Genomic DNA, 16,907 nt, shown 5'->3' with positions numbered 1-16,907 from the left:
TGCTCCCTATGGAGGCCTCACGGAGCCATCGGAATGCAACTAAAAAAATCGTAATTTGTGTTCTGAAGATTAACGAAGGTCTTACAGGTGTGGAACGGCATGAGGGTAAGTAATAAATGACAGAATTTTTGGGTGAACTAACCCTTTAAGCTATTTCTAGACTAAAATGCATGTTTGAGCTGTTTGAACTGAAAGCAACTTGCAATCGTTTTGTCTCAAGGTGTACACCAGTAATGTTTTTTTTTTTTCCCTTTTAGTGAACATTTATAAAAGTTACTTAAATGCCCTAATTGAACTAAGGCCTAATCCTGGCTTAGTCTAAGCCCTGTCTGTGAAACCGGGCCAAAGTGTCACTGGAAAATATATTTGTTTACTTGATAAAATGAACTTGAAGTATACTTCTTTTTTGTAAAGGTGCAGAGACTCATGGATAATGAGTGGCGGTACTCTACCTGAGTTCCACAGGTGAAGGACGACTTGATGAAAGGTGACCTCTGAGGGCGGAACGCAGATTAAGAACTCAACCTTATCGAAGGAACCGAGGTCCAGGTTCTGTGTGCTGGAATCAGCGATGGCACAAACGTGTGAGAGCAACTTCCGTGCAACAGCAAGCTGAACGGGCCGAATCTCGTGCCACTCCACAGAGAATTCTATCGAAAAAGTGTTAACACACCTTACGCTGAGGGTATTTATCACATTCAATTCATACTTGGATACTTAAAAGTCAGTCTCACCGGCACACTTGGGTTTAGGGCTGCCTCCTGATAGTTCTATTATACCAGAATACTGGGAGGTGTTCTCAGGACTAGCTTTCTCCAGCAAAGCCTCCACATCTCCATCTGATAAATGGTGTAGAGGTGCATTAAACACTGAATGGGGAAACTGACAAGGTGAGATCCATTTATCAAACCAGAAGTCTTACCTGGACCCAAAGAACTGAAATAGGACCCCAGCTCTGCAGCCATCCCAGATGACAGTTCATGGACAATCTCTCTCACACAATCACTGGGAGAGAGAAGACTCTCAGCTAGAGCACGAGTCTGATGCTTCCCTGTGTGAAAACATATACATTATAAAATTACCTTCAACTTACTGCTTTGTTATACTTTCTAAAAACACCATCACAAGATTAATTGCAATTATTTTAATATGTTGATAGCTGTTTTGATAGTTTTTAACTGTAAGCTGTTGTTATTTTAGTATTATTTATATATTATAGTATTTATTCATATTTAATGCGGTATTAAATTATTCATGTTTTTTAAAGATTAACTTGAAGTATGTGTAAGATGATAGCAAAGGTAATCTAAATGTATAAATAGAGGAAATAAACATGCACAAATAAATATCCAATATCAATACAGATAATGTAAAAAAAGTGCCAATATGGCACCAATATACTGTGCATTTCTAGTCTAAACCCATAAATATATATCTACAATTATAACTTGGAAATCTGTAACCCACAGACCTGTCACCACCACACATGACTCTATTTCCTGGCTCCTGTTCATGCAGATGATCACCACATAATTGGTCTGCCTCAATCTGCCATTCAGCAGTCTGTGAAAGGTGTCCTCCAGCGCTTCGGCCAGAGAGGGCGCTGTGTCCAGCACCAGAACTCCTTCCCCGCATGAGCTGGTGGCCAGTTTGGCCAGCCAGGGGAGCTGAGAGGGAGTGAGGGGCTGAGCGAGGCAGGGAAGAGGCGATGGAAACTGTGCATGTGTCTGCTGATACTGCCGGATCTCCGTCAGGTGTGACTCACGCCAGGAACGCATGAAGATCTGCTCCAAGTCTTCCATCAGAGGAGCCTGGTCAGGTGCTGTTGTAACATGATAGACAAATACACTTACATATACTGCTCATACACAATTAATTGAAGAAATTTTATAGTATATAATGTCTGTTAACTCTTGCTGGGCTTTTTTCTTCAACTTTATACATCTAATATTGCTCTAAATAGAGGGATTTCTGTTTTTATATTTTGCTTAAACAGTACAAATTGATCTTTACACATGCATATATTTTAGGAAGGGACTCATCATATAGGGGACTTCTGGCATCAAAAGGTTTACTACTGGACATAGACTGTATGGAATGTGCATGTATACATGCTGTTGTTCTCACCAAGCTGCACTAGATAGTAGACAGTCAGCAGGATCAGCATCTCAGTGGAGATGGGCTGAATGGGAGCAGTGCCGTACTGCTCGTAGACGTGGGGGAGGTTTTGGGAACTGCGATAGCATTTCTGTAGCAGGTCACTCACCAGCACGTCCCTGAGGTTCCCACCCAAATGTGGCAGTGTCCCGTGCCCTACAGACAAAAAACAAAACAAAAACACAGTGTAACTGAACAGCTGGCCCAAGATAAAGTGGTAGGAACCGCTCTCAGGGCACTGCTCACATCACACGGTAGACAAAACAGGCACAAACCACTGAAAACATTTTTAAAAGTGTCCAGGTTGTGTTTCTTCTACAAGTCTATAAACATTTCCAATATTTTTTTAATTTTGTAATGTAATTTTATAAATATTAGTAACAGAAACTGGTGTTATTGTAAATAGGGTCAGAAAAAATATATAGTCACCAGAATTCATGAAAACAAAAAATCTTACCTTTAAAAATGACAGGCTGCAGTCCACAAGTCTGGAGTAGGTGATCAGGCACTGTGACAGACTCCCGCGGTGCAACGTGCAGAGATGACCCCGTAGACAAACACCCAGATGCCCTGCTTTCAGCTGAGGACAAACATATCCACACTTGATATAGTTGATGTAATAGTATATCAACACTCACATGACTTATGTGGTCTGAGGGCACACACATAAACACATCCTTAATAACCACCTTCCCAAAATCAATCCCAATACAACATCTCTTTGAAACAGGTTGGGAACCACTGACCTGAGTCCACGGGGGGCACGGGAACTTATATGTTTTGAGGTCAAATATGAATGCAAAAAAAAAAATTTGAAAAAAAACTTTGGTATATCTCTAAAATTTCCCTGGTAAATAATATGATGCAGTGTAGGAGCAGAAATATTGTGTCTGAATGAAACCCAAATACAACCTAGGGCTGGACGATTACGGCCTAAAATCAAAACCTCGATTAATTGAACATTTTACCTCGATTCCAATTAATGAACGATTATTTTGTTTCTGGGTTTTTTTTTTTTTTTTTGCCGTTATAGTTCACTGACAAGGTTTGTACTGTAAATATGTTTGCCTATTAAAGGTGGGATATTTTTTCCTATTGAAAGAGCGATCTGACATAACAGCTCACTTTCAGCAGTTATTTTATCTATGCTTCATAACATTTGTTACAGATTTCTGGTCGTTGTAATTCAGATAAAGATAAATTAGCACAGTACCAGTACAAGTGATTTTGTGTGTGAATTAGTCATACCGTCTCTCTATTCATTGTGAAGCTGTGGGTTGTAAATGGTTACTTCAAAAGTAGAAAAATATATGCTATAAGACGTTTTGAGTTTCTAAGCTACTTTAGTGATAAATCAGAGTCATGTGGCTACATGGTAGTGGTAGTATGTTTTTAAGGGGAAGTATTAACAGGATTAAAAAAAAAGAAATATACCTGGGAAAATTACGTCGGTTAGAGGGTCTGAATTTTGGTGTTGGTTACTTTTCGATTAATCGTCCAGCCCTAATACAACCCACTGATTGTTTAATGATTTTACAGTGCACCTCAGGAAATATCCATCCCCCACACCCACCATGACTCTGGGCTCCTTATTCAGAAGGACAAATTCCTTCACAACACAAGAAGCGGTAAATGAGTGCAGTGGATTTTATGTCAGTAAAGATATGAGTGTCTCTACCTGATTTAGTGCCATTGGTCGTGCTGTTGGGAGCAGGTCTGGGGGTGACTTCTGTAGGAGCAGAGGATTCTGGGGACCATCCCTTGTGTCTCTTCTTGGGAGGCCCAGAATTTGCCATGGAGCCTTGAAAAGCAGCACAACTGGTCAGTGGTCAATATGACTAACAAAAAAGTAGAAAAGAACAAACAAACAAACTAACTAACTAACTAACTATCTGTCCGTCCTTCCGTCATCTATCTATCAGTCTGTCTATCTATCCATCAGTGCGTCCATCCATCCCTCCATCAATCCATCCATCTATCTGTGTCCAAGTTTAAACTGTATTTTGTTTTCTTTATTTTCAAATTAGGAATTGTAGAGGTTAAAAAAAAAAATTCTTCTGTTTGTTATTTTGGCCTTGTCTGCCCCTGACGCTAAACCCTCATTAAGAAATAAATCTTTTCTTTTCGCCATCTCTCTGGTAGCGAGACTCTTTTCTTCCTCTCTTTCTCTCTCTCTCTCTCTTTCTCTGTCAACACTGCTATATAATGTAACTTCAGCAAAAACTTTTTTAAACTTTCAGACAAGTCTTTGCCAAGCTCACATTAAGGTTTACCTTGACAAACGTTCTTTTTTTTTCTTTTTTTTTTGTAATTATAAAAGCAATGGAATGTAAATTTGTTTTAAAAGTGGGTTTTGGTGTCATAGGAAGTGATTATCATGTTACACATTAACCAGACTGTAAACACGAGCAGAAATGCAAAGAGAAACAGAAAAAAGGGCAGATGTGTTAAATCCTAATGAAAACCAAAGCATCAGGAAGGAAGTCTCACATTTTACAATGCAGACAGAGAGCAGGAGAGAGAAGGGAAGAGACTTTACAGCACCACTTTATGGAGGTGATAGTCAGAGAGTGTTGAAAGAAAAGAGAGGGATCTTTTACAGCCCCAAATGCTGAATAATGACAGACACCAACAACAAAAGAGGAGGAGGAAAAGGCCTAGACAATACAGCTGCCTCTTTTTAAAGAATTTAAACATTCCAAAAGGTGGGCTCTCTTTCATTGGAGGTGTGAAGTCTAAAGGGGGGATTAGTTTAGGGACTGCCCCTGTAAAACTGAGGTTTCCTTTTTCTCTGATCCAAGCTTGAAATATAAACACTGAGTGAATAGTGACTGCTGGATAGTGAGGGAAGGATTACCTATTACTGTGGGCCTTCCAGGGCCATTGGCCACTATTCCAGGCTGTGGCAGAGGCTGCTGGGATCCAATAATATGACTGCCGTTGGTTATGGGAGTGGAGCCCTCAGATATATGGAGATGGGTGTTCAAATCTGTGTGATGGGGACAGGGTAATATGTATCAGTTTAAAGATAAAAGAGATTCTATTCTTGAAAAAGTAAATACATTCATTGGACATTTTGAATTTAGGAACAAGACAGACAGTTAAATAATGTAAACTTATTCTATCTGAACACCCTGTTTGTTTCCTACCTGCGTGGTTAATAGTGTTCAAGGCAGTGTGTGCTGAATTGGGAGGCAGGTCAGAGGGTCCATGTCCTGATTGTTCCTCTGGTCCAGCAGATACATTACAGACTGCATGTCTCATTCGGCTGTCTGCACATAACATGAGAAAAAACAAAAAAATAATAAACCTCAGTAAAACGCATAGCATTAACAGATCAACACTAAATTGTAAGCATTTTTTGCCTGGCAAATTTTTGCCTGAAAAAAAAAAAAAACTGCCAAATAATAATAATAATAATAATAATAATAATAATAATAATAATAATAATCACATCAGAATACCGTAGCCACTCACATTTTGTTTAGGAAATGTAAACATATAGTTTGTGGTAATGTTCAGTTTATTATAAGCGTGTGTTGCAGTTATGTCATCCACAGCTTTAAATGCTCAAGCTCTTTAAAGCCGGATTAATTCTGATTGGTTTCCATTGGCTGTTATCGTTCATCAGCTAGAAATTTCCAACGACTTTGTTCCTCTGTGTAGCTGCGGTGTGGACTTTCCTATTTTCATTGAATTAGAATATAGCTATATTTATCATTATAGTTATCCTCCTGTGTCTGAGCAAGCCATTACACTCATTTAGGCATCCTATTGGAAAAAAATCTCTGAATATGTGCATACACTGCCAAAGCTCTTTGGCCCAATGTTGACTTGTCACCATGGCAGCAGTGAGCTCAACTAGATGTGCTGGCCATCTGGACTGTCAGACTGAGAAGACAAGTGCTGGTGACTGTGTCAGGGTGACCCAAGATGCAGAAAAGTTAACCTCTTCTGCTAATCACTGGTTGTCAATAATTCATGCTGATGCTACGCACTGCTAAAATAAGATGCCATTCAACAAGATTTTCATAAAGTATAGAATGGTACCTTCATTGTCTAATCATTTCTGTTTAAACTTACCCATTCTTTTCCAGCAGATTGGCGGTCCCTTGACCAGAATGCCCTGTGCATTTCTGAGCAGGTGGTATTTTAAGTGCTTCTGCTTCTTTGGCTGCGTGGTGAGCTTCAGGTTGATGTGATTGGCAAACTCAGTGAAGTAGCGGAAGCCCTTTTCTCCACAGCCCATGCAGTTCCCAGAGAAACCTAGAACAGACAAGACATCCGGTAAATAACTGCTTTTGTGGATGTCTTCAAGTGCACAGATGCGGTCTACATTCCTTGGGGATTAAGATCAGTTAAGTAAAATAGAGACATAGTAGACAGTGCCCAGTTGAGCGCCTAGTTTCCATAGCCACAAACCATCACTGGGGGCAAAGGGTGCTGAGTTGAGTTTAGGGCCATAGAAACCCAAATTAAAGGGATAGTTCACCCAAAAATGAAAATTTGTTGTTAATTTATTAGGTGATAGTCAGAGAGTGCTGAAAGAAAAGAGAGGGATCTTTTACAGCCCTCCTTTTACAGGTGAATTTTTTTCTTCATTAGAACAGTAAAGAAAATCTTTAGCTGAAACCGGTGATTCATATAATGGAAGTCAATGGGTGCCATCACTTTGAGAATCAAAAAAAAAAAAACATGCAGACAAAACAAAATTAATACTGGCTGCTTCTGACGATACATTGAGGTCTTCAGAAGCGAAACGATCGGTCTTGGCAAACGACCCTGAGCGTGAGCTTTCTGTCGCATAATGACATATGCACGGGAGCGACCTCACACGTGAGCTGACGCTGTTTGTTTACCACAGAGGCAGAATTGTTTCGCTATTTAAGACCTCAATGTATCGTCAGGAGCCACGGGTATTCATTTTGTTTTGTCTGCATATACAGGTGCTGGTCATATAATTAGAATATCGTGAAAAAGTTCATTTTTTTATTGTAAATTATTTTAAAAAAATGAAACTTTCATTTATACTAGATTCCCTACATGTAAAGTAAAACATTTCAAAAGTTTTTTTTTTTTTTTAATTTGTTGATTAGAGCGTACAGCTAATGAAAGTCCAAAATCCAGTATCTCAAAATATTAGAATATTTACATTTGAGTTTCATTAAATGACCATCCCTACAGTATAAATTCCGGGTATCTCTTGTTCTTTGAAACCACACTAATGGGGAAGACTGCTGACTTGGCAATGGTCCAGGAGACAATCACTGACACCTTCCACAAAGAGAGTAAGTCACAGATGGTCATTACTGAATGTGGTGGCTGTTTACAGAGTGATGTATCAAAGCATATTAAATGCAAAGTTGACTAGAAGGAAGAAATTGGGTAGGCTTGAGAATACTGTCAAGTAAAGCTGATTCAGACACTTGGGAGAGCTTCACAATGAGTCAACTGAAGCCGGAGTCAGCGCATCAAGAGTCACCACACTCAGACATCTTCAGGAAAAGGACTACCAAGCCACTTCTGAAACAGAAACAACGTCAGAAGCATCTTACCTGGGCTAAGGAGAAAAAGAACTGGACAGTGAACAGTGGTCGAAAGTCCTCTTTTCAGATAAAAGTAAATTTTGCATTTCATGTTGAAATCATGGTCCCAGAGTCTGAAGGAAGACTGGAGAGGCACAGAATCCAAACTGCTTGAAGTCTACTGTGAAGTTTCTGAAGTTAGTAATGATTTGGGGGGGCGTAATGTCTGCTGGTGTTGGTCCATTGTGTTTTATCAAGTGCAAAGTCAATGCAGCCATCTTCCAGGAGATTTTGGAGCACTTTATGCTTCCATCTGCTGACAAGCTTTATGGAGATGCTGATTTCCTTTTCCAGCAGGACTTTAGCACCTGCCCACAGTGTAAAAACCACTTCCAAGTGGTTTGCTGACCATGATATTACTGTGTTTTATTGGCCAGCCAACATGCCTGACCCCTGAATCTATGGGATATTTTCAAGAGAAAGATGAGAAACAGTCGATCCAACAATATACAGATGATCTGAAGGCTCAATAGTGCCTCAGCAGTGCCACAGGCTGATCACTTCCATGCCACACTTCACTGATGCTGTAATTTGTGCTAGGAGCAAGTCATTTGCTGTAATATTTGCTGCCGACCAAGTATTGAGTGTTCAAATGAATATACTTTAAAGAACTTGAACTTTTCTGTTTTGAAAATCCATTTTTTGATTGATCTTAGGAAATATTCTAATATTTTGAGATACTGGATTTTGGACTTTCATTAGCTGTACGCTCTAATCATCAAAATAAAAAAATAAAAAAACTTTTGAAATGTTTTACTTTACATGTAGGGAATCTAGAATATATGAAAGTTTCATTTTTAAAAATAATTTACAATAAAAAATGAACTTTTTCACGATATTCTAATTATATGACCAGCACCTGTATTTTTTTGAATCTCAAAGTGACGGCACCCATTGACTTCCATTATATGAATCAAAAGGACCACGGTTTCAGCTAAAAATTACTGTTATAAAAATGACTTCTTTACTGTTCTATTGAAAAAAAAAAGAAAAGTCACCTGCATCTTGGATGGCCTGAGGGTGAGTAAATTAACAGCAAGTTTTTATTTTTGAGTGAACTATCCCTTTAAAGACCTAAACATGTCTCTCTGACAAATGAAAATGTGGTTCCACAAGGTTGGGCTACCCTGACCTAAGTCAAGGCTTTCCCATTTTCCACATCTATTTCAAACTCTGGCTCTTTTTTTATAATGCCGGTTATTCATATTCTGGTTCATCAGGTTCAGTACGTCTTACCTAAAAGTGCATTACGTCCACATTCATCAGGAAGAAAGCGCAGATCCACCGCACACACCAGAATGTGATCAGGCACACTGGGAGATTTCGCGCCGACGAGCAGAAACCCAGGAGGGACTTCCAAAGACTCAGTGGCCATGGACGACAGCCGAAGGTCTTTACCCGCCTGACAGAAACCTGACAATAACCAGAAATACAGTGCAGTCTGGTCACTATTGTATCCTGGATCAACATATTTTGTTCATCCTGGAACAACATTCCTGTCTGAAAATTTAGTCTTAACCCTATTCCTACCCCTAAACCTAATCCTACCCATAACTTATCCCTAAATTCAGAGGGGAAAGATAGGTGAATAACATTGACGTAGAAGCACCTAACCCTGGTTGTAAACCTAAACTTGACATAAACGGTAAACTTGTCCCTTAAATCTGATTGGTTGATTGGAATGTTGTTCCAGGATCAACAAAGATGCTGATCCAGGAACATGTTATACTTGGTGAAATCACATTCACCATTGTCTCAGGACACAGTGACTCTATGAATGTACAGATCATCCATCAATAGTTTGAATGGCTATAAATGTACTGACTTATGGCATAAATAGTCACTACTGATCTGCTCTTTTACATATGGTTCATATGATCTAACCATCTGTAGTACAGGATCCCTCTGGTGGAGGCTTCATCTGATATGGGATTGGAGGACTGTTTGAATCTGAGCCATCCTCTTCATCATCTTCCTCATCTATTCGACCTGTTGGGAAAAAAATAAAATAACATTTTAAAAAAATAAAATAACTAACTACATAGAATTAAAATAAACATTCAAGAGCTTTTATCGCTTGATGCTTTGTCACCGCATGTCTGGTTAGGAGACGTACTGTATAGCCTAAGTAGGGCTGGGTGATAAACGGTATCATATCGAGATTGCGATAAAATTTATGTCGATGATAAGCTCTGGAAATTTTTACACAGCTATGGAAGCTTGTTTCTGCCACGGAATTAAAAAAAGGATAATTGCAACATTTTTTCTCAGAATTGCATGATATAAACTCGCAATTCTGACTTTTTTTCTTTATGACACGCAATGCGAGTTTATATCACACAATTCTCATTTTAGAAGTCGCAACTGCGACTTTATATCATGCAATTCTGAGAGAAAAAAAAAGTCAGAATTGCGAGATGTTAACTCGCAATTGCGAGAAAAAAAAAGTCAGAATTGTGAAATAAAAAGTCGCAATTACCTTTTTTATTTTATTTTAAGATCTTCACGACAAACCATCAAAATAAAAGTTCGGTTTAACTTCAAGAAATTATGACAGAAATATATCACTATTCTATACTAAAATGTACTTCTCAAAGAAAGGAATATCATACAACCATTTTTCATCCATGTTTGATGGTTAATGAATATTGTGATAAATATCGTATGATATGGAAAAAAAATATTGTGATAATATTTTTGACCATATCGCCCAGCCCTACGTAAAAGACACTGAAAACATCAAAACAAATCAAGAGATGCATTCTAAAGAGTGTGATACCACAGAAGACTCACCACCACGTAAAACTCACCATCATGAGAATAAGGCAATGCCTCCAGGTACAGCTGAGAGAACACAGGTCTGGGCACCACTGTGTTGGAGCGCAATGACGCCTCTATGGAGTTGTGCAGCACTTCCTCAAACCGTGTGCTCTGAAGGTGTCCTGTATACGAATTCCCCATGACCTTTAATCGAATGGAGAGAATTTGTTATATAAAACTTAAAATGGCAACACAACAAAAAATGTCATAGTGCCATTTTTGCTGTAAAAATTCATTCCATGATAAATTTGTTGTGAATTGTAATTTTTGTGAGAAAATTAATATATACAAATTTTAAAAGGAATATATCTTTTTCTGAAACAAAAATGACTACGTAATCATTTTGTGTGGGGCCAATGAAAAAAATCCCTGTATTGCACTGTACATTAATAAAAGAAATTATTAGTATTATTTAGTGTTTTAAAGACAATTATTCCAGTAAAACATCACACCTGCAAATAACAAAACTACAGTTTAATTTGAGAACTCTGCAAGAAAGCAAACAGCTGTTACACAGAGGTTATTTGAGGACATTTGATTTTAACTGCACACAAACTCATATAAGCTGATCTGATGTCAGTGACTCATAAGGCAATCACCCTCTCTCCGTGGTCAGTAAATATGATTTGCACAGAACAAAACTGAGCTCAAATCATTTACAACAGGCTGTGCAGAGAGCCAGTTTCCCCAGGATAGTGGATTTTTGTAGGGTGTCCAATTTGCAACCTCATAAAGTCACCATGAGCCAATGTCAGGGCATCCTGACCCAGACTGACACAGAGAGAGAGAGAGAACGAGAGAGAGGGAGAATGATCTACCACTAACAGTAAACACAAAGTTGGAAGCTGGGAAAGGCTGCGTTCACAGGATGAATAATGCATTTTATAGATTTACTCTTTTCATTAGAACATTGTGTGAGGAACAGACTGAAAGCTATGGAAAGTCTTGACATATGCCCTAGCTTTTGTTTAACACCAATAAAATATTATTTTCAGTTAGCTCTTTTTACTGAATAAGTTGATCCAGTTCACAAAACTGGTTTGAAAGACTAGTTCACAAATCAGACTGATCTGGGCTGTATTCCCCAAAAGCATCATAAGCCTATGTAGAAGGTAGAGAGCTGATGCCAATGATTTCTTCAATCTAGTTAAGATGTGGTCACATTAGTGAAATTTCATCGTCCATTATCAATAGTGTAGTGACGCATGAAGAATCAGAAGTCAATTTCCAACCAACCAGTTTTCTGTTGGTCAACATGAACACGAGTGAAATCTGTCTAGGGAACGTTTGTGTGACTTTTGTGTGATTTCTTAGTGAAATGACTGGATTTTGTCCATGAAATCTCGCAGAACAACGGTAAATGTGATCACACATTATTAGAGTGACAATGATTTTTCAGAAAAGCAGCCTTGGTTTGCACATTCAACTAACAGACTTGAATCAGTCACAACAGTTATTAGCTCACAGGAGGAGATTATCAGTAAATAATGACTTAAATTTCAGTCTGTTAAAGGATAAGTTCATTTCAAAATTAAAATTTCCTGATAATTTACTCATCCCCATGTCATCCAAGATGTTTATGTCTTTCTTTCTTCAGTCAAAAAGAAATTAAGGTTTTTGAGAAAAACATTCCAGGATTTTTCTCCATATTGGACTTCACCAGGTTACAATGGGTTGAAGGTCCAAATTGCAGTTTCAATGCAGCTTCAAAGGGCTCTACATGATCTCAGCCAAGGAATAAGGGTCTTATCTAGCGAAACGATCAGTCATTTTCTAAAAACAAAAAAAAGTATATACTTTTTAACCACAAATGCTCGTCTTGCACTGCTCTGCGATGCGCCATGCATTATTACGTAATCACGTTGGAAAGGTCACGCTTGACGTAGGCGGATGTAGGGCGAAAAACTTCTTCTCTAACTTCAAAATCGTCCGACATCGTTGTTACATCTCCATTAGATGAACGTGTACTGCATTAAACGACGACACTGACATGAGCCATTTACAATGCAACTTTACTATCGGTTCACTGGTATACAGATGACGTTTACTGCATACTACGCATGTGTCATAAAACAGAGGATCAGTACAGGGTGTCGTAAGGACAAAATATACAACGCTTGAAATGCAATACACAACAGTTGTTTTACCTTTTTTTGTAATAGGCTTTTGACTTAGTCTTTGCACGTTCGCTTTGTAGACACTGGATCGGTACTTCTGCTTACGTCACACATGACTTTCCAACGTGATTTCGTAATTGCATGGCGCATCGCAGAGCAGTGCAAGATGAGCATTTGTGGTTAAAAAATATATAAAGCTGCATTGAAACTGCAATTTGGACCCGTTGCACCCCAGTTAAGTCCACTATAGGGAGAATAATCCTGGAATGTTTTCCTCAAAAACCTTAAAGGTGCCCTAGAACTTTTTTTTAAAAGATGTAATATAAGTCTAAGGTGTCCCCTGAATGTGTCTGTGAAGTTTCAGCTCAAAATACCCCATAGATTTTCTTTAATTCATTTTTTTAACTGCCTATTTTGGAGCATCATTATAAATGAGCCGATTCAGGGTGTGTGGCCCTTTAATTCTCGTGCTCCACGCCCCAAGAGCTCGCGCTTGCCTTAAACAACATAAAAAAAGTTCAAACAGCTAATATAACCCTCAAAATGGATCTTTACAAAGTGTTCGTCATGCAGCATGTCTAATCGCGCAAGTACAGTGTTTATTTTGATGTTTACATTGATTCTGAATTAGTTTGAGGCTATGCTCTGTGGCTAACGGCTAATGCTACACTGTTGGAGAGATTTATAAAGAATGAAGTTGTGTTTATGCATTATACAGACTGCAAGTGTTTAAAAATGAAAATAGCGACGGCTCTTGTCTCCGTGAAGACAGTAAGAAACGATGGTAACTTTAACCACATTTAACAGTACATTAGCAACATGCTAAAGAAACATTTAGAAAGACAATTTACAAATATCACTAAAAATACCATGATATCATGGATCATGTCAGTTATTATTGCTCCATCTGCCATTTTTTGCTATTGTCCTTGCTTGCTTACCTAGTCTGTTTATTCAGCTGTGCACATCCAGACTTTCTGCCCTTGTCTAATGCCTTTCATAATGTTGGGAACATGGGCTGGCATATGCAAATATTGGGGGCGTACACCCCGACTGTTACGTAACAGTCGGTGTTATGTTGAGATTCGCCTGTTCTTCGGAGGTCTTTTAAACAAATGAGATTTATATAAGAAGGAGGAAACAATGGAGTTTGAGACTCACTGTATGTCTTTTCCATGTACTGAACTCTTGTTATTCAACTATGCCAAGATAAATTCAATTTTTGAATCTAGGGCACCTTTAATTTATTTTCGACTGAAGAAAGAAAGACTTAAACATCTTGGATGAGATGGGAGGTAGGCAAATTATCAGGAAATTTTCATCTTGAAGTGAACTAATCCTTTAATCACACAACTTTAAAAGTCATGAAATATAGACTATTACTTGTATGGACCATTTTTTATGGTGTGTTTGAATCCTGTTTTGAAGCTTGGAAGCATCAGTCCTGATTCATTGCAATTACATGGAAAAGAATGACCAGCAAAGTCTTCAAAATATCCCTTCTGTGTTCCAAAAAAGGAAAAAAAATCTCATTGGCTTGAAAGATGAGTAAATGAAGACTTTTGAGATTTTGTAAGAACAATTCCTTTAATGTCTGCTTTTATTTTATGTGTAGGTAGGTATAGGACACTAGTGAATCCAATTTGCCCAATCGTGTGAATGGCAACACAGTGAAGCCATTAATGAAAAAAGCTCTGGGGCAGAAAACAATCCCCTTGGACATAATCCCCTTGCCTTTAAATGCTCTCTGCCATATGTTCCTTCTCTCAGCCCCAACACACATCCCACACACTGGGAATTCACAACACGGTAACACCCTAAAACAATGAAGAAGACCAGCAACATGTCATATAAACATCCACCAGTACCACCAATAAAACTTTTATAACCAGAAAGTGAAAATCACATGCTCCCATAATGTTGCTAGCCAGAATCGGGATCTCATAGAAAAAACTTTTCAGACTTTTTTTTTTGAGCTAGTCAGGAGCCATGCTATTACCCAAAAAACATATTAGCATTTGAGCTGAGGGGGAGAAAACAGCAGTTAAATAAACAAATGCTAATGCAGACAGGCTCTGCAGATAGTCGAGGAGATAAAAGAGCAAGACGTGATAGCAGCGAGAACATTCAACAGCCCCATCCTCCCAGACAGAGCTTCCTTACAGGGAGGTGACGAGGTCTTTCATCTTTCCCGGACTCCCCCCCAAGACAACATCACCCAACTATTGTGTCTCGGTTTATGGCCTTCTCTCTTACAGACAGTCCACTTTCTCTCTGTCTGTCTGTCTTCCTACACATCTTTCTGACACTCTTTACACTGCACTTCAAATGCTGAAGAATTAGCTAGAAAATATCACCGCTGAGGCACATTTGTCCCCTCAATTTCAGGTTAAAGCTGGTTCACACTGTTCCAACAAACACCACCAGGTTTAACACACTAACCAAGAAAACCAACCATTGGACATGAAAATATATACTACCATGTGTATGTATAAGTGTCAGGAAACACATTTATCATGTTATAACATCTCTATTTCAAATAAATGCTGTTCTTTCGCATTTCCTTTTTATCAAAGAATCTGGAAAAATATATATCACAATTCTCATAAAAATATTTAGCACTACAACTGTGTTTTACATTGAAAAAATGTTTCTTGAGCTGAAAATCAGCATATTAGAATGTTTTCTGAAGGATCATGTGACACTGAAGACTGGAGTAATGATGCTGAAAATTCAGCATTGCCATCACAGGAATAAATTATTCATTTAAATAACTAAAATACTAATTTTAAAATATATTAAAATAGTCTTGTTGAGCATAAGACACTTCTTTCAAAAACCCCTAGTGAACAATGCTTGGGACAGATGACGGGCCTGTGCTGCATCATCATGAAAGTTTAAGCCTTGCCAATATACATATTCAAGCGCAAGAAGATGCGGAAGAGAACTCAATTCATTACTTGCACGCTGTGTGTAAAGTTGTGTGTGTGCAAACATCTTAAGCGCGTATCCAGAAAGTTGCGTCTCAGTGTGCAAATACTGAATTGAACTCTCTTTCATGTCTTCTTACACTTGAACGGACATATTCACAAAGAAAAATGTAAAAAATGCCCTTCTTGGTGAGTGTCCAAGTAAACATTGTCGGTTATGGTTTAAGTGAATGTAAACAGTAGAGAAAGAAAACGCATGTATATCAGTATCAGTGTATTGGATTAGCTAGTGACAGAAGCCTAATAAACCTGCTGCTGTTTGTGTTTTTAATGTTAGCCAACCAACAAAGGACAAAGAAAAAAAATCATTTACTGCTCTTGACTGAATAACTTTTGTAACTTTAAAGGGTTAGTTCACCCAAAAATGAAAATAATGTCATTTATTACTCACCCTCATGTCGTTCTACACCCGTAAGACCTTCGTTCATCTTCGGAACACAAATTAAGATATTTTTGATTAAATCCAATGGCTCAGCGAGGCCTGCATTGACAGCAATGGTACTTCCTCTCTGAAGATCCATAAAGGTACTAAAAACATATTTAAATCAGTTCATGTGAGTTCAGTGGTTCAATCTTAATATTATAAAGCGACGAGAATATTTTTTGTGCACCAAAAAAAACCCAAACCCAAAACGACTTTTTAACAATATCTAGAGATGGCCGATTTCAAAACATTGCTTCAGAGCATTATGAATATTTTTAGTCGAATCAGTGATATTGATCGCATATCAAACCGCCAAACTGCTGAAATCACGTGACTTTGATTCGTAAAGCTCCGAACCTTCAAGAAGCAGTGTTATGAAAACGGCCATCACTAGATATTGTTAAAAAGTCGTTTAGTTTTTTTGCCGCACAAAAAATATTCTCATTGCTTTATAATATTAAGGTAGAACCACTGAACTTAAATGAACTGATTTAGATATGTTTTTAGTACCTTTATGGATCTTGAGAGAGGAAATACCATTGCTGTCTATGCAGGCCTCACTGAGCCATCGGATTTAATCAAAAATATCTTAATTTGTGTTCCGAAGATGAACGAAGGTCTTACGGGTGTGGAACGGTATGAGGGTGAGTAATTTTCATTTTTGGGTGAACTAACCCTTTAATAAGGATTATTCTATGTTTAATTATTTATTCAGTGTTATTTTACATTTGATTACTTTATTAAATGTCTATGCCTGAAAACTACTGTTTACTTGTCTTTAATAATGTTTTAAATTTATATTAGTTGGGCTAGT

General features: G+C 38.1%; 1 protein-coding gene across 1 annotated transcript in view; it reads right to left on the bottom strand.

Annotated features, from left to right (window-relative positions):
- greb1 (growth regulating estrogen receptor binding 1) overlaps positions 1-16,907 on the bottom strand; it is a 31,655-nt gene that overhangs the window by 11,843 nt on the left and 2,905 nt on the right. The window contains exons 2-14 of the mRNA XM_048191501.1: positions 10,553-10,706; positions 9,627-9,731; positions 8,979-9,155; positions 6,241-6,423; positions 5,307-5,429; positions 5,015-5,146; positions 3,836-3,958; positions 2,615-2,737; positions 2,128-2,313; positions 1,472-1,822; positions 923-1,051; positions 735-839; positions 453-650 (exon numbers count right to left, since the gene is read on the bottom strand). Of these exons, the coding sequence (XP_048047458.1) occupies positions 453-650; positions 735-839; positions 923-1,051; positions 1,472-1,822; positions 2,128-2,313; positions 2,615-2,737; positions 3,836-3,958; positions 5,015-5,146; positions 5,307-5,429; positions 6,241-6,423; positions 8,979-9,155; positions 9,627-9,731; positions 10,553-10,703 (2,086 nt within the window). The 5' untranslated portion in view covers positions 10,704-10,706. The remainder of the gene's footprint in view (positions 1-452; positions 651-734; positions 840-922; positions 1,052-1,471; positions 1,823-2,127; positions 2,314-2,614; positions 2,738-3,835; positions 3,959-5,014; positions 5,147-5,306; positions 5,430-6,240; positions 6,424-8,978; positions 9,156-9,626; positions 9,732-10,552; positions 10,707-16,907) is intronic.

Source organism: Megalobrama amblycephala, linkage group LG5, assembly GCF_018812025.1.
Source record: "Megalobrama amblycephala isolate DHTTF-2021 linkage group LG5, ASM1881202v1, whole genome shotgun sequence".
NCBI lineage: Eukaryota > Metazoa > Chordata > Actinopteri > Cypriniformes > Xenocyprididae > Megalobrama > Megalobrama amblycephala.
Note: the sequence above shows the minus strand (reverse complement) of the source record. Positions and strands in the feature narration are given on the sequence as shown.